The following is a 19,215-nucleotide window of genomic DNA, read 5'->3' as shown; positions in this document are numbered from 1 at the left end:
ATATGAAGACTTGTCTGATAACACACTAATGTTAATAGGAAGACTTGGCTGATAACACACTAATTTTAATATGAAGACTTGGCTGATAACTAACACACTAATGTTAATATGAAGACTTGTCTGATAACACACTAATGTTAATAGGAAGACTTGGCTGATAACACACTAATTTTAATATGGAGACTTGGCTGATAACTAACACACTAATGTTAATATGAAGACTTGTCTGATAACTAACACACTAATGTTAATAGGAAGGCTTGGCTGATAACACACTAATTTTAATATGGAGACTTGGCTGATAACTAACACACTAATGTTAATATGAAGACTTGTCTGATAACTAACACACTAATTTTAATATGGAGACTTGGCTGATAACTAACACACTAATGTTAATATGAAGACTTGGCTGATAACTAACACACTAATGTTAATATGAAGACTTGTCTGATAACTAACACACTAATGTTAATAGGAAGACTTGGCTGATAACACACTAATTTTAATATGGAGACTTGGCTGATAACTATCACACTAATGTTAATATGAAGACTTGTCTGATAACTAACACACTAATGTTAATATGAAGACTTGTCTGATAACTAACACACTAATGTTAATAGGAAGACTTGTCTGATAACTAACACACTAATGTTAATAGGAAGGCTTGGCTGATAACTAACACACTAATTTTAATATGAAGACTTGGCTGAAAACTAACACACTAATGTTAATATGAAGACTTGGCTGATAACTAACACACTAATGTTAATAGGAAGGCTTGGCTGATAACTAACACACTAATGTTAATATGAAGGCTTGGCTGATAACTAACACACTAATGTTAATAGGAAGGCTTGGCTGATAACTAACACACTAATGTTAATAGGAAGGCTTGGCTGATAACTAACACACTAATGTTAATAGGAAGGCTTGGCTGATAACTAACACACTAATGTTAATATGGAGACTTGGCTGATAACTAAACACACTAATGTTAATATGAAGACTTGGCTGATAACTAACACACTAATGTTAATATGAAGACTTGGCTGATAACTAACACACTAATGTTAATATGAAGACTTGGCTGATAACTAACACACTAATGTTAATATGAAGACTTGGCTGATAACTAACACACTAATGTTAATATGAAGACTTGGCTGATAACTAACACACTAATGTTAATATGAAGACTTGGCTGATAACTAACACACTAATGTTAATATGAAGACTTGGCTGATAACACACTAATGTTAATAGGAAGACTTGGCTGATAACTAACACACTAATGTTAATATGAAGACTTGTCTGATAACTAACACACTAATGTTAATATGAAGACTTGTCTGATAACTAACACACTAATGTTAATATGGAGACTTGGCTGATAACTAACACACTAATGTTAATATGAAGACTTGGCTGATAACTAAACACACTAATGTTAATATGAAGACTTGGCTGATAACTAACACACTAATGTTAATATGAAGACTTGGCTGATAACACACTAATGTTAATAGGAAGACTTGGCTGCTCAGTTAGGATCACTCACTCTTGCATTAATTAATTCCTCTGTCAACACGATCAAACTATTAGAACTATTACAACACTAAAACAATTAGACAAACTGGTTGTTACATCAGTGATCTCAGACTCATCCATCTTTCTCAATCCCTGAGTTGTGTTCATTTCCACTTTAGAACCCAAGGGAAAGTTGAGGTTTTATGGAGAACTCTGTATAAAGTATAAAAAGTGGGACACAGTCAGAGGACAAGATCTCTACCCGGGTTAATGAGTGTCACCCCTGTTGACAGAATGCTCAAAAACAGATGCTGATTAATGTCGGGTTGCGCCAATCAGGCAAACATGGTGTTCCGTTGGTGGCATCTACTGGGGAGACGCGGTTACTACAGTTACTACAGTTACTACAGCTACTACAGCTACTACAGCTACTACAGCTACTACAGCTACTACAGCTACTACAGCTACTACAGCTACTACAGCTACTACAGTTACTACAGTTACTACAGTTACTACAGTTACTACAGTATTCCATCCCAGGCTGGCAAATTAGGCCCTCATCTATGGATTTCACATGACTGGGCAGGGGCGCAGCTATGGGTGGGCCTGTGAGGGCATAGACCCACACTCTTGGGAGCAATAATGCTAATTACATATCCACAGGGGCACGGACAACGACCTTAGGGGTTTTTAATAATGTTTACATACTGTTTTACCCACTTCATATGTGTTCTAGTCAAGGCTCATCCTACAGAATTACGGCTGTACATATATTTTCTATTCATATACTGTCCATAATGTCAATACACACGGACTCAGACATTGCTCGTTCTGATATTTCTTCATGTCTTTTTCATTTAGGGGATTTGTGTGTATTGTTCGGTATTACTGCACTGTTTGAGCTATGAACATAAGCATCTCACTGCACCTGCGATAAAATCTGCTATATATACAGTATGTACATGTAATTTAACTTGTAGATCAGGGATTCCGCACAGTACAACCGTAATGTAGTAGATGTCAAACACACACATTATGTGAACCTCTTCTGCTATTGTTTGCCACTAGAGAGTTGGGAAGTATTTAAGACACAACACATAAGATTGAAAGAGAGGTTGCTATGTGAAATCGTCCTTGATAGTGTCATGACGTTGGCCTGGGGGCAGGTTTATGACAGTCCTAAATACCTCTTCCCCCCTTTTTCCTCTCTCTAACCTACTGAGGTTACATTTGCAAAACCCTTGGTTAGCTCAATCAGGTGATATTAATTACGAATAAATTATTTCATTGAATAGCATGTCATATCACTTAATCTGGCATAGCCAAAGACACGACAATAGATAGCAACCTCTCTATGTGACAAACCTTTATCGTAGGATCCCATTGAAAAGTAGTTCACAATATGTGAACATGCACTTTCTGCCATCTTTTCTATCCAGCTCCTGTGCTATCCAGCTCCTGTGCTATCCAGCTCCTGTGCTATCCAGCTCCTGTGCTATCCAGCTCCTGTGCTATCCAGCTCCTGTGCTATCCAGCTCCTGTGCTATCCAGCTCCTGTGCTATCCAGCTCCTGTGCTATCCAGCTCCTGTGCTATCCAGCCCCTGTGCTATCCAGCCAGTCTTTCAAAGATCATTCATAAAAATCCAAATAACTTCAAAGATCTTCATTGTAGAGTTTAAACACAGTCTCCCATGCTCGTTCAATGAACCATAAACAATAAATGAACATGCACCTGTGGAACGGTCGTTAAGACACTAACAGCTTACAGACGGTAGGCAATTAAGGTCACAGTTATGAAAATTTAGGACACTAGATGAGGCCTTTCTACTGACTCTGAAAACACCAAAAGAAAGATGTCCAGGGTCCCTGCTCATCTGCGTGAACGTGCCTTAGGCATGCTGCAAGGAGGCATGAGGACTGCAGGTGTGGCCAGGGCAATAAATTTCAATGTCCGTACTGTGAGACGCCTAAGACAGCGCTACAGGGAGACAGGATGGACAGCTGATCGTCCTCACAGTGGCAGACCGCGTGTAACAACACCTGCACAGGATCGGTACAGCCGAACAGTATACCTGCGGGACAGGTACAACAACAACTGCCCGAGTTACACCAGGATGCACAATCCCTCCATCAGTGCTCTGACTATCAACAATAAGATGAGAGAGGCTGGACTAAGGGCTTGTAGGCATGTTGTAAGGCAGGTCCTCACCAGACATCACCGGCAACAATGTCACTTATGGTCACAAACCTACCGTGGCTGGACCAAACAGGACTGGCAAAAAGTGCTCTTCACTAACGAGTCACCGTTTTGTATCACCAGGGGTGATGGTCGGGTTCGCGTTTAACGTTAAAGGAATGAGTGTTACACCGAGGCCTGTACTCTGGAGTGGGATCTATTTGGAGGTGGAGGGTCTGTCATGGTCTGGGGCAGTGTGTCACAGCATCATCGGACTGAGCTTGTTGTGATTGCAGGCAATCTCAACGCTGTGCGTTACAGGGAAGACATCCTCCTCCCTCATGTGGTAACCTTCCTGCAGGCTCATCCTGACATGACCCTCCAGCATGACAATGCCACCAGCCATACTGATCGTTCTGTGTGTGATTTCCTGCAAGACAGGAATGTCAGTGTTCTGCCATGGCGAGCGAAGAGCCCGTATCTCAATCCCATTGAGCATGTCTGGGACCTGTTGGAATGGAGGGTGAAGGCTAGGGCCATTTCCCCCAGAAATGTCCAGGAACTTACAGGTGCCATGGTGGAAGAGTGGGGTAACATCTCACACCAAGAACTGGCAAATCTGGTGCAGTCCATGAGGAGGAGGATGCACTGCAGTACTTAATGCAGCTGGTGGCCACACCAGATAATGACTGTTAATTTTGATTTGACCCCCCCTTTGTTCAGGGACACATTATTCCATTTCTGTTAGTCACATGTCTGTGGAACTTGTTCAGTTTATGTCTCAGTTGTTGAATCTGGTTATGTTCATACAAATATTTACACATGTTAAGCTGAAAATAAACACAGTTGACAGTGAGAGGATGTTTCTTTTTCTGCTGAGGTTATATTTAGATGTACTGTACATGACAATAATAGTTCCTGTCTGGCCTCAGTATGTACTGTAGGACTGACTCACCTTGCAGGAGGAAGCCAACAGGGAGCCGTCCTGTTTCCAGCTAAGACTCTGCAGCTGATCACCGTGCGGCTCCAGAGCTACAGACAGAAACACAGGTCAGCGATCAAGAGACTGGTCAGCTCAGCCCGCAGGTTATCACATGGAAGGTCAAGGAAAGGTCACAGGGAGGTCAACAGCACAGGTTAACAAGACCAGGAACAACAAAGTACATAAAGAACAGATTCAGGATGAATAGACAAAGAAAAGAAAGCACAGGTAGAAACACAGGACAGGTGATGCCCAGACAGGGGACAGGTGCAGCCAAAACACGGGACAGGTGGGCCAAGACACGGGACAGGTAAGGCCAAGACACGGGACAGGTGAAGCCAAGACACGGGACAGGTGAGGCCAAGACACGGGACAGGTGAGGCCAAGACACAGGACAGTAGAGGCCAAGACACAGGACAGTAGAGGCCAAGACACAGGACAGGTGAGGCCAAGACACGGGACAGGTGAGGCCAAGACACAGGACAGTAGAGGCCAAGACACAGGACAGTAGAGGCCAAGACACAGGACAGGTGTGGCAAAGACACGGGACAGGTGCAGCCCAGACACAGGACAGGTGCAGCCCAGACACGGGACAGGTGAGGCCAAGACACGGGACAGGTGTGGCCAAGACACGGGACAGGTGTGGCCAAGACACGGGACAGGTGTGGCCAAGACACGGGACAGGTGAAGCCAAGACACGGGACAGGTGAAGCCAAGACACGGGACAGGTGAAGCCAAGACACGGGACAGGTGAGGCCAAGACACGGGACAGATGGGGCCAAGACACGGGACAGATGGGGCCAAGACACGGGACAGGTGAAGCCAAGACACGGGACAGGTGAAGCCAAGACACGGGACAGGTGAAGCCAAGACACGGGACAGGTGAGGCCAAGACACGGGACAGATGGGGCCAAGACACGGGACAGGTGAGGCCAAAACACAGGACAGGTGAGGCCAAAACACAGGACAGGTGCAGCCCAGACACGGGACAGGTGTCGCCAAGACACGGGACAGGTGCAGCCCAGACACAGGACAGGTGCAGCCCAGACACAGGACAGGTGCAGCCCAGACACAGGACAGGTACAGCCCAGACACAGGACAGGTGCAGCCCAGACACTGCATCGCAGTACTAGCTGTGCCACTAGAGATATTGGTTCAAGTCCAGGCTCTGTCACCCGGCCGCAACCAGGCAACCATCAGGCAGAGTCGTCTGGGTTTGGGGAGGGTTTGGCCATCACGCACTCCTGTGGCGGGCCGGGCGCAATGCACGCTGACACGGTCGCCTGGTGTACAGTGTTTCCTCCGACACATTGGTGCGGCTGGCTTCCAGGTTAATGCCGTTGTCATCTATGCCATCTACTGTCGTTGTGTCAAGAAGCAGTGTGGCTTGGTTGGGTTGTGTACTGTATTGATCCATTTGTGAGTGATTTTGAGTGCGTGTGTGTTCATCATTCATGCATGTGTGTTTGTGTGCATTCCTTCAATCATTCCTTCAGTCTATAAGAGAGCATGCATTCATGCATTCACCATTCTTTCATGCCTGCATAGTGTAAAGCTCCTCTCCTCCAGTGTCTCCTACCTGCTAGTGGTGATTGTTGGCAGCTGGTGTCCCAGAGCTGGGCTGTCTTGGTGGAGCCCACAGCCAGCAGGCCAGAGGAGGTGGGGTGGAAGGCGACCAGCTCCAGACGACCCTCTCCGGGACACAGGGTCACCTCCGCCCCCCCGGGCTGCTCCTGTTCTGGTTCACACACACGCCACAGCTTCACCTGCATGGACACACACCAGGCCAAGAAAGCATGTTTTTAGTGACCTTGTTGTGCTGAGTAAAAGAGAGACACACATGCACACATGCACACACAAACACACACACACACACACAAGAGTGTCAGGTGAACAGGCTCTCAATCAGACATGAAGACAGTGACATACACAATAATTAGTATGTGGACCCCTTCATATTCGTGGATTTGGCTATTTCAGCCACACCCACTGCTGGAATTGGCTATTTCAGCCACACCCACTGCTGACAGGTGTATAAAATCAAGCATACAGCCATGCAATCTGAATAGACAAACATTGGCAGTAGAATGGCCTTACTCAAGAGCTCAGTGACTTTCAACGTGGCATCGTCATAGGATGCCACCTTCCCAATAAGTCAGTTTGTCAAATGTATGCCTTTCTAGATCAGCCCCAGTCAACTGTAAGTGCTGTTATTGTGAAGTGGAAATGTCGATGAATAACAACGGCTCAGCCGCGAAGTGGTTGGTCACACAAGCTCACAGAACGGGACTGTGGCGTGCTAAAGTGCGTAAAATCGTCAGTTCACAGTTGCAACACTCACTACCTGAGTTCCAAACTGCCTCGAAACAACGTCAGCACAAGAACTGTTCGTCGGGAGCTTCATGAACTGGGTTTCCATGGTCCAGCAGCCGCACACAAGCCTAAGATCACCATGCCAAGCGTCGGCTGGAGTGGTGTAAAGCCTGCCGCCATTGGACTCTGGAGCAGTGGAAACATGTTCTCTTGAATGATGCTTCACCATCTGGCAGTCCAACCGACAAATCTGGGTTTGAGAAACGCTCCCTACCCGAATGTATAGTGCCAACTGTAAAGTCTGGTGGAGGAGGAATAATGGTCTGGGGCTGTTTTTCATGGTTCGGGCTCAGCCCCTTAGTTCAAGTGAAGGGAACTCTTAGCTACAGCATTGAGGAAGGCCCTTTCCTGTTTCAGCATGACAATGCCCCGGTGCACAAAGCGAGATACATACAGAAATGGTTTGTTGAGATCGGTGTGGAAGAACTTCACTGGCCGACACAGAGCCCTGACCTCAACGCCATTGAAAACCTTAGGGATGAATGGGAACACCGACTGTGAAAGTATTATACACATGTAAATGTAACATATGCATATGTCTATCTAATGTTAGAGAGAAGGTTGAGGTTTGTATCTTGCTCCATGTCAGTAGGTCATTGAAGGCAATGACTTAAACTGATCCCTTCACCCCAGCTACACTCACTGAACGTTCGTACCCCAGCTACACTCACTGAACGTTCGTACCCCAGCTACACTCACTGAACGTTCGTACCCCAGCTACACTCACTGAACGTTCGTACCCCAGCTACACCCAGCTACACTCACTGAACGTTCGTACCCCAGCTACACTCACTGAACGTTCGTACCCCAGCTACACTCACTGAACGTTCGTACCCCAGCTACACTCACTGAACGTTCGTACCCCAGCTACACTCACTGAACGTTCGTACCCCAGCTACACTCACTGAACGTTCGTACCCCAGCTACACTCACTGAACGTTCGTACCCCAGCTACACTCACTGAACGTTCAAACGCCAGCTACAATCACTAAACGTTCAAACCCCAGCTACACTCACTGAACGTTCAAACCCCAGCTACACTCACTGAACGTTCAAACCCCAGCTACACTCACTGAACGTTCAAACCCCAGCTACACTCACTGAACTAGGACTCCTGACACCTGGACCATGTTCTCACTACTAGGACTCCTGACACCTGGACCATGTTCTCACTACTAGGACTCCTGACACCTGGACCATGTTCTCACTACTAGGACTCCTGACACCGGGACCATGTTCTCACTACTAGGACTCCTGACACCGGGACCATGTTCTCACTACCGGGACTCCTGACACCTGGACAATGTTCTCACTACTAGGACTCATGACACATGGACCATGTTCTCACTACTAGGACTCCAGACACCTGGACCATGTTCTTACTACTAGGACTCCAGACACCTGGACCATGTTCTCACTACTAGAACTACAGACACCTGGACCATGTTCTCACTACTAGGACTCCTGACACCTGGACCATGTTCTCACTACTAGGACTCCTGACACCGGGACCATGTTCTCACTACTAGGACTCCAGACACCTGGACCATGTTCTCACTACTAGGACTCATGACACCTGGACCATGTTCTCACTACTAGGACTCATGACACCTGGACCATGTTCTCACTACTAGGACTCCAGACACCTGGACCATGTTCTTACTACTAGGACTCCAGACACCTGGACCATGTTCTCACTACTAGAACTACAGACACCTGGACCATGTTCTTACTACTAGGACTCCTGACACCAGGACTGGGGAACCAAGTGGTATACAGCTGCAGATACAGGATTTAATCCAGCAATAAGGTGGTAAATTGGAATCTTTTAAATGCCACCTGGGGCCTGTTTTATTATTTTATTTAACTAGGCAAGTCAGGTAAGAACAAATTCTTATTTACAATGATGGCCTCCCCCGGCCAAACCCAGACGACGCTGGGCCAATTATGCGCAGCCCTATGGGACTCCCAATCACGGCAGGATGTGATGCAGCCTGGATTCGAACCAGGTACTACAGTGACGCCTCTTGCACTGAGATGAAGTGTCTTAGACCACTGCCACTCAGGAGCACAAAGCATGGCAAAAGCGATGACAAAGTCTTAAAACAGGGTGTGTGTGTGTGTGTGTGTGTGTGTGTGTGCGCGTGTGTGTGTTTTTGTGGGTGTGGACGTCTGTGTGTGTTTCTCAGCACAACAAGGTGACTAAAACAATATGTCTTTTTGGCAGCAGATGAAAGCTGGGAATATAAAGTATCCTAGCTGAGCTCAGGGCTCCTCTACATATGCTGGGTACTTTACTGTGCACTGAGGCTTTGGCTCAGTGTGGCTGTACATGTGTTTACTCAGCTCTCCGAGGCAGACCCTGCTGCTGAGTCTGCATACACACTCACACATGGACTCTGAGTGACTTCAAAAGGTTTCTTTCCACATAACAACAGTCAATGCAATTCATTTTTTCATCCAGATGTGTCAGAGCCCTCATTCCTAAAGATACAAACAACTGTTCATGAGTCATGACTCATCTTATAGTTAGGTGAAAGGTCAAGAGGAAGGAAGGAAAGAATGAAGGACATTTAAAACAAAAATGAAGACAGGGCCTTAAAGGAATGAGGACAGGGCCTTAGAGGAATGAGGACCGAGAGACAGGAGGGCCTCACCGTTTCATCTGCAGAACAGGTAGCCAGGAGATTATCATCAAACGGAGAGAAGTCCAAATCAGTTATCAGATCTGAGAGAGAGACAGAGAGAGGACAAATCAGTTATCAGATCTGAGAGAGAGACAGAGAGAGAGGACAAATCAGTTATCAGATCTGAGAGAGAGAGACAGAGAGGACAAATCAGTTATCAGATCTGAGAGAGAGAGACAGAGAGAGGACAAATCAGTTATCAGATCTGAGAGAGAGACAGAGAGAGGACAAATCAGTTATCAGATCTGAGAGAGAGAGAGAGAGAGACAGAGAGAGGACAAATCAGTTATCAGATCTGAGAGAGAGACAGAGAGAGGACAAATCAGTTATCAGATCTGAGAGAGAGAGACAGAGAGAGGACAAATCAGTTATCAGATCTGAGAGAGAGACAGAGAGAGGACAAATCAGTTATCAGATCTGAGAGAGAGACAGAGAGAGGACAAATCAGTTATCAGATCAGAGAGAGAGACAGAGAGAGGACAAATCAGTTATCAGATCTGAGAGAGAGAGAGAGAGAGGACAAATCAGTTATCAGATCTGAGAGAGAGACAGAGAGGACAAATCAGTTATCAGATCTGAGAGAGAGACAGAGAGAGGACAAATCAGTTATCAGATCTGAGAGAGAGACAGAGAGGACAAATCAGTTATCAGATCTGAGAGAGACAGAGAGACAGAGAGAGGACAAATCAGTTATCAGATCTGAGAGAGAGACAGAGAGAGGACAAATCAGTTATCAGATCTGAGAGAGAGAGGACAAATCAGTTATCAGATCTGAGAGAGAGAGAGAGGACAAATCAGTTATCAGATCTGAGAGAGAGAGAGACAGAGAGAGGACAAATCAGTTATCAGATCTGAGAGAGAGAGAGAGAGAGAGGACAAATCAGTTATCAGATCTGAGAGAGAGAGACAGAGAGGACAAATCAGTTATCAGATCTGAGAGAGAGACAGAGAGAGGACAAATCAGTTATCAGATCTGAGAGAGAGACAGAGAGAGGACAAATCAGTTATCAGATCTGAGAGAGAGAGGACAAATCAGTTATCAGATCTGAGAGAGAGAGAGAGAGAGAGGACAAATCAGTTATCAGATCTGAGAGAGAGAGACAGAGAGAGGACAAATCAGTTATCAGATCAGAGAGAGAGACAGAGAGAGGACAAATCAGTTATCAGATCTGAGAGAGAGAGAGACAGAGAGGACAAATCAGTTATCAGATCTGAGAGAGAGACAGAGAGAGAGGACAAATCAGTTATCAGATCTGAGAGAGAGAGAGAGAGAGAGAGAGGACAAATCAGTTATCAGATCTGAGAGAGAGAGAGAGACAGAGAGAGGACAAATCAGTTATCAGATCTGAGAGAGAGACAGAGAGAGGACAAATCAGTTATCAGATCTGAGAGAGAGACAGAGAGAGGACAAATCAGTTATCAGATCTGAGAGAGAGACAGAGAGAGGACAAATCAGTTATCAGATCTGAGAGAGAGAGAGACAGAGAGGACAAATCAGTTATCAGATCTGAGAGAGAGACAGAGAGAGGACAAATCAGTTATCAGATCTGAGAGAGAGACAGACAGAGAGAGGACAAATCAGTTATCAGATCTGAGAGAGAGACAGAGAGAGAGAGGACAAATCAGTTATCAGATCTGAGAGAGAGAGAGAGACAGAGAGAGGACAAATCAGTTATCAGATCTGAGAGAGAGACAGAGAGAGAGGACAAATCAGTTATCAGATCAGAGAGAGAGAGAGAGAGAGAGAGAGGACAAATCAGTTATCAGATCTGAGAGAGAGAGAGAGACAGAGTTATCAGAGAGAGGACAAATCAGTTATCAGATCTGAGAGAGAGAGAGACAGAGAGAGGACAAATCAGTTATCAGATCTGAGAGAGAGAGAGAGAGAGGACAAATCAGTTATCAGATCTGAGAGAGAGACAGAGAGAGGACAAATCAGTTATCAGATCTGAGAGAGAGAGAGAGAGAGAGGACAAATCAGTTATCAGATCTGAGAGAGAGACAGAGAGAGGACAAATCAGTTATCAGATCTGAGAGAGAGACAGAGAGAGGACAAATCAGTTATCAGATCTGAGAGAGAGACAGAGAGAGGACAAATCAGTTATCAGATCTGAGAGAGACAGAGAGAGGACAAATCAGTTATCAGATCTGAGAGAGAGAGAGAGAGAGAGGACAAATCAGTTATCAGATCAGAGAGAGAGACAGAGAGAGGACAAATCAGTTATCAGAGAGACAGAGAGGACAAATCAGTTATCAGATCTGAGAGAGAGACAGAGAGAGGACATCAGTTATCAGATCTGAGAGAGAGACAGAGAGAGGACAAATCAGTTATCAGATCTGAGAGAGAGACAGAGAGAGGACAAACCAGTTATCAGATCTGAGAGAGAGAGACAGAGAGGACAAATCAGTTATCAGATCTGAGAGAGAGACAGAGAGAGGACAAATCAGTTATCAGATCTGAGAGAGAGACAGAGAGAGGACAAATCAGTTATCAGATCAGAGAGAGAGAGAGACAGAGAGAGGACAAATCAGTTATCAGATCTGAGAGAGAGAGAGACAGAGAGGACAAATCAGTTATCAGATCTGAGAGAGAGAGAGACAGAGAGAGGACAAATCAGTTATCAGATCTGAGAGAGAGAGAGACAGAGAGGACAAATCAGTTATCAGATCTGAGAGAGAGACAGAGAGAGGACAAATCAGTTATCAGATCTGAGAGAGAGACAGAGAGAGGACAAATCAGTTATCAGATCTGAGAGAGAGAGACAGAGAGAGGACAAATCAGTTATCAGATCTGAGAGAGAGAGAGACAGAGAGGACAAATCAGTTATCAGATCTGAGAGAGAGACAGAGAGAGGACAAATCAGTTATCAGATCTGAGAGAGAGACAGAGAGAGGACAAATCAGTTATCAGATCTGAGAGAGAGACAGAGAGAGGACAAATCAGTTATCAGATCTGAGAGAGAGACAGAGAGAGGACAAATCAGTTATCAGATCTGAGAGAGAGACAGAGAGAGGACAAATCAGTTATCAGATCTGAGAGAGAGACAGAGAGAGGACAAATCAGTTATCAGATCTGAGAGAGAGACAGAGAGAGGACAAATCAGTTATCAGATCTGAGAGAGAGACAGAGAGAGGACAAATCAGTTATCAGATCTGAGAGAGAGAGACAGAGAGAGGACAAATCAGTTATCAGATCTGAGAGAGACAGAGAGAGGACAAATCAGTTATCAGATCTGAGAGAGAGACAGAGAGAGGACAAATCAGTTATCAGATCTGAGAGAGAGACAGAGAGAGGACAAATCAGTTATCAGATCTGAGAGAGAGAGAGAGAGAGAGAGAACAAATCAGTTATCAGATCAGAGAGAGAGAGAGAGAGAGGACAAATCAGTTATCAGATCTGAGAGCGAGACAGAGAGAGGACAAATCAGTTATCAGATCAGAGAGCGAGACAGAGAGAGGACAAATCAGTTATCAGATCTGAGAGAGAGACAGAGAGAGGACAAATCAGTTATCAGATCTGAGAGCGAGAGAGAGAGAGACAGAGAGAGGACAAATCAGTTATCAGATCTGAGAGCGAGACAGAGAGAGGACAAATCAGTTATCAGATCTGAGAGAGAGACAGAGAGAGGACAAATCAGTTATCAGATCTGAGAGAGAGAGAGACAGAGAGAGGACAAATCAGTTATCAGATCTGAGAGAGAGAGACAGAGAGAGGACAAATCAGTTATCAGATCTGAGAGAGAGACAGAGAGAGGACAAATCAGTTATCAGATCTGAGAGAGAGACAGAGAGAGGACAAATCAGTTATCAGATCTGAGAGAGAGAGAGACAGAGAGAGGACAAATCAGTTATCAGATCTGAGAGAGAGAGAGAGACAGAGAGAGGACAAATCAGTTATCAGATCTGAGAGAGAGACAGAGAGAGGACAAATCAGTTATCAGATCTGAGAGAGAGAGAGAGAGAGAGAGGACAAATCAGTTATCAGATCTGAGAGAGAGAGAGAGAGACAGAGAGAGGACAAATCAGTTATCAGATCTGAGAGAGAGACAGAGAGAGGACAAATCAGTTATCAGATCTGAGAGAGAGAGAGAGAGAGGACAAATCAGTTATCAGATCTGAGAGAGAGACAGAGAGAGGACAAATCAGTTATCAGATCAGAGAGAGAGAGAGAGAGAGGACAAATCAGTTATCAGATCTGAGAGAGAGACAGAGAGAGGACAAATCAGTTATCAGATCTGAGAGAGAGAGAGACAGAGAGGACAAATCAGTTATCAGATCTGAGAGAGAGAGAGACAGAGAGAGGACAAATCAGTTATCAGATCTGAGAGAGAGAGAGACAGAGAGGACAAATCAGTTATCAGATCTGAGAGAGAGACAGAGAGAGGACAAATCAGTTATCAGATCTGAGAGAGAGAGACAGAGAGGACAAATCAGTTATCAGATCTGAGAGAGAGAGAGAGAGAGGACAAATCAGTTATCAGATCTGAGAGAGAGAGGACAAATCAGTTATCAGATCTGAGAGAGAGACAGAGAGGACAAATCAGTTATCAGATCTGAGAGAGAGAGAGACAGAGAGAGGACAAATCAGTTATCAGATCTGAGAGAGAGAGAGACAGAGAGGACAAATCAGTTATCAGATCTGAGAGAGAGACAGAGAGAGGACAAATCAGTTATCAGATCTGAGAGAGAGACAGAGAGAGGACAAATCAGTTATCAGATCTGAGAGAGAGAGAGAGACAGAGAGGACAAATCAGTTATCAGATCTGAGAGAGAGACAGAGATCAGAGAGAGAGACAGAGAGAGGACAAATCAGTTATCAGATCTGAGAGAGAGAGAGAGAGACAGAGAGGACAAATCAGTTATCAGATCTGAGAGAGAGACAGAGAGAGGACAAATCAGTTATCAGATCTGAGAGAGAGACAGAGAGAGGACAAATCAGTTATCAGATCTGAGAGAGAGAGACAGAGAGAGGACAAATCAGTTATCAGATCTGAGAGAGAGACAGAGAGAGGACAAATCAGTTATCAGATCTGAGAGAGAGAGAGAGACAGAGAGGACAAATCAGTTATCAGATCTGAGAGAGAGACAGAGAGAGGACAAATCAGTTATCAGATCTGAGAGAGAGACAGAGAGAGGACAAATCAGTTATCAGATCTGAGAGAGAGACAGAGAGAGAGACAGAGAGAGGACAAATCAGTTATCAGATCTGAGAGAGAGACAGAGAGAGGACAAATCAGTTATCAGATCTGAGAGAGAGACAGAGAGAGGACAAATCAGTTATCAGATCTGAGAGAGAGACAGAGAGAGGACAAATCAGTTATCAGATCTGAGAGAGAGAGACAGAGAGAGGACAAATCAGTTATCAGATCTGAGAGAGAGACAGAGAGAGGACAAATCAGTTATCAGATCTGAGAGAGAGAGAGAGACAGAGAGAGGACAAATCAGTTATCAGATCTGAGAGAGAGAGACAGAGAGGACAAATCAGTTATCAGATCTGAGAGAGAGACAGAGAGAGGACAAATCAGTTATCAGATCTGAGAGAGAGACAGAGAGAGGACAAATCAGTTATCAGATCTGAGAGAGAGACAGAGAGAGGACAAATCAGTTATCAGATCTGAGAGAGAGAGACAGAGAGAGGACAAATCAGTTATCAGATCTGAGAGCGAGACAGAGAGAGGACAAATCAGTTATCAGATCTGAGAGCGAGACAGAGAGAGGACAAATCAGTTATCAGATCTGAGAGAGAGAGAGAGAGAGAGAGAGAACAAATCAGTTATCAGATCAGAGAGCGAGACAGAGAGAGGACAAATCAGTTATCAGATCTGAGAGAGAGACAGAGAGAGGACAAATCAGTTATCAGATCTGAGAGAGAGAGAGAGAGAGAGGACAAATCAGTTATCAGATCTGAGAGAGAGACAGAGAGAGAGAGAGAGAGGACAAATCAGTTATCAGATCTGAGAGAGAGACAGAGAGGACAAATCAGTTATCAGATCAGAGAGCGAGAGAGAGAGAGAGGACAAATCAGTTATCAGATCTGAGAGAGAGACAGAGAGAGAGAGAGAGAGGACAAATCAGTTATCAGATCTGAGAGAGAGACAGAGAGGACAAATCAGTTATCAGATCAGAGAGCGAGAGAGAGAGAGAGGACAAATCAGTTATCAGATCAGAGAGCGAGACAGAGAGAGGACAAATCAGTTATCAGATCTGAGAGAGAGAGAGGACAAATCAGTTATCAGATCTGAGAGAGAGACAGAGAGAGGACAAATCAGTTATCAGATCTGAGAGAGAGACAGAGAGAGGACAAATCAGTTATCAGATCTGAGAGAGAGACAGAGAGGACAAATCAGTTATCAGATCTGAGAGAGAGAGAGAGAGGACAAATCAGTTATCAGATCTGAGAGAGAGACAGAGAGAGGACAAATCAGTTATCAGATCTGAGAGAGAGAGAGACAGAGAGAGGACAAATCAGTTATCAGATCTGAGAGAGAGAGAGACAGAGAGAGGACAAATCAGTTATCAGATCTGAGAGAGAGACAGAGAGAGGACAAATCAGTTATCAGATCTGAGAGAGAGACAGAGAGAGGACAAATCAGTTATCAGATCTGAGAGAGAGAGACAGAGAGGACAAATCAGTTATCAGATCTGAGAGAGAGAGACAGAGAGGACAAATCAGTTATCAGATCTGAGAGAGAGAGAGAGAGAGGACAAATCAGTTATCAGATCTGAGAGAGAGAGAGAGACAGAGAGAGGACAAATCAGTTATCAGATCTGAGAGAGAGAGAGAGAGAGACAGAGAGAGGACAAATCAGTTATCAGATCTGAGAGAGAGAGGACAAATCAGTTATCAGATCTGAGAGAGAGAGACAGAGAGAGGACAAATCAGTTATCAGATCTGAGAGAGAGAGACAGAGAGACAGAGAGAGGACAAATCAGTTATCAGATCTGAGAGAGAGAGAGAGAGAGAGAGAGAGAGAGGACAAATCAGTTATCAGATCTGAGAGAGAGAGACAGAGAGAGGACAAATCAGTTATCAGATCTGAGAGAGAGAGAGAGAGAGACAGAGAGAGGACAAATCAGTTATCAGATCTGAGAGAGAGAGAGAGAGAGAGAGAGAGAGAGGACAAATCAGTTATCAGATCTGAGAGAGAGAGACAGAGAGAGGACAAATCAGTTATCAGATCAGAGAGAGAGACAGAGAGAGGACAAATCAGTTATCAGATCTGAGAGAGAGACAGAGAGAGGACAAATCAGTTATCAGATCTGAGAGAGAGACAGAGAGAGGACAAATCAGTTATCAGATCTGAGAGAGAGACAGAGAGAGACAGAGAGAGGACAAATCAGTTATCAGATCTGAGAGAGAGAGAGAGAGGACAAATCAGTTATCAGATCTGAGAGAGAGAGAGAGAGAGGACAAATCAGTTATCAGATCAGAGAGAGAGACAGAGAGAGGACAAATCAGTTATCAGATCTGAGAGAGAGACAGAGAGAGGACAAATCAGTTATCAGATCTGAGAGAGAGACAGAGAGAGGACAAATCAGTTATCAGATCAGAGAGAGAGACAGAGAGAGGACAAATCAGTTATCAGATCTGAGAGAGAGACAGAGAGAGGACAAATCAGTTATCAGATCTGAGAGAGAGAGAGAGAGAGAGACAGAGAGAGGACAAATCAGTTATCAGATCTGAGAGAGAGAGAGACAGAGAGAGGACAAATCAGTTATCAGATCTGAGAGAGAGACAGAGAGAGGACAAATCAGTTATCAGATCTGAGAGAGAGAGACAGAGAGAGGACAAATCAGTTATCAGATCTGAGAGAGAGACAAATCAGTTATCAGAGAGAGAGAGACAGAGAGAGGACAAATCAGTTATCAGATCTGAGAGAGAGAGAGAGAGAGGACAAATCAGTTATCAGATCTGAGAGAGAGACAGAGAGAGGACAAATCAGTTATCAGATCTGAGAGAGAGACAGAGAGAGGACAAATCAGTTATCAGATCTGAGAGAGAGAGAGACAGAGAGAGGACAAATCAGTTATCAGATCTGAGAGAGAGAGAGAGAGAGAGGACAAATCAGTTATCAGATCAGAGAGAGAGACAGAGAGAGGACAAATCAGTTATCAGATCTGAGAGAGAGACAGAGAGAGGACAAATCAGTTATCAGATCTGAGAGAGAGACAGAGAGAGGACAAATCAGTTATCAGATCTGAGAGAGAGACAGAGAGAGGACAAATCAGTTATCAGATCTGAGAGAGAGAGAGACAGAGAGAGGACAAATCAGTTATCAGATCTGAGAGAGAGAGAGACAGAGAGAGGACAAATCAGTTATCAGATCTGAGAGAGAGACAGAGAGAGGACAAATCAGTTATCAGATCTGAGAGAGAGAGACAGAGAGAGGACAAATCAGTTATCAGATCTGAGAGAGAGACAGAGAGAGGACAAATCAGTTATCAGATCTGAGAGAGAGAGAGACAAAGTTATCAGAGAGACAGAGAGGACAAATCAGTTATCAGATCTGAGAGAGAGACAGAGAGAGGACAAATCAGTTATCAGATCTGAGAGAGAGACAGAGAGAGGACAAATCAGTTATCAGATCTGAGAGAGAGACAGAGAGAGGACAAATCAGTTATCAGATCTGAGAGAGAGACAGAGAGAGGACAAATCAGTTATCAGATCTGAGAGAGAGAGAGAGACAGAGAGAGGACAAATCAGTTATCAGATCTGAGAGAGAGAGAGACAGAGAGAGGACAAATCAGTTATCAGATCTGAGAGAGAGACAGAGAGAGGACAAATCAGTTATCAGATCTGAGAGAGAGACAGAGAGAGGACAAATCAGTTATCAGATCTGAGAGAGAGACAGAGAGGACAAATCAGTTATCAGATCTGAGAGAGAGAGGACAAATCAGTTATCAGATCTGAGAGAGAGAGACAGAGAGGACAAATCAGTTATCAGATCTGAGAGAGAGACAGAGAGAGAGGACAAATCAGTTATCAGATCTGAGAGAGAGAGAGAGACAGAGAGAGGACAAATCAGTTATCAGATCTGAGAGAGAGAGAGAGAGAGACAGAGAGAGGACAAATCAGTTATCAGATCTGAGAGAGAGAGGACAAATCAGTTATCAGATCTGAGAGAGAGAGACAGAGAGAGGACAAATCAGTTATCAGATCTGAGAGAGAGAGAGAGACAGAGAGAGAGAGGACAAATCAGTTATCAGATCTGAGAGAGAGAGAGACAGAGAGAGGACAAATCAGTTATCAGATCTGAGAGAGAGAGACAGAGAGAGGACAAATCAGTTATCAGATCTGAGAGAGAGAGGACAAATCAGTTATCAGATCTGAGAGAGAGAGAGAGAGAGAGAGAGGACAAATCAGTTATCAGATCTGAGAGAGAGAGACAGAGAGGACAAATCAGTTATCAGATCTGAGAGAGAGAGAGACAGAGAGAGGACAAATCAGTTATCAGATCTGAGA

At 44.6% G+C, this 19,215-nt stretch overlaps 1 protein-coding gene across 1 annotated transcript in view; it reads right to left on the bottom strand.

The window, feature by feature from the left end:
- Window positions 1-19,215, bottom strand: part of coro7 (coronin 7) — a 374,383-nt gene that overhangs the window by 309,006 nt on the left and 46,162 nt on the right. Inside the window, 3 exon segments of the mRNA XM_046304112.1 lie at window positions 4,666-4,742; window positions 6,272-6,458; window positions 9,723-9,793. Of these exon segments, the coding sequence (XP_046160068.1) occupies window positions 4,666-4,742; window positions 6,272-6,458; window positions 9,723-9,793 (335 nt within the window).

The sequence above is a fragment of the Oncorhynchus gorbuscha genome, linkage group LG16 (genome assembly GCF_021184085.1).
Source record: "Oncorhynchus gorbuscha isolate QuinsamMale2020 ecotype Even-year linkage group LG16, OgorEven_v1.0, whole genome shotgun sequence".
NCBI classification, from domain to species: domain Eukaryota; kingdom Metazoa; phylum Chordata; class Actinopteri; order Salmoniformes; family Salmonidae; genus Oncorhynchus; species Oncorhynchus gorbuscha.
Note: the sequence above shows the minus strand (reverse complement) of the source record. Positions and strands in the feature narration are given on the sequence as shown.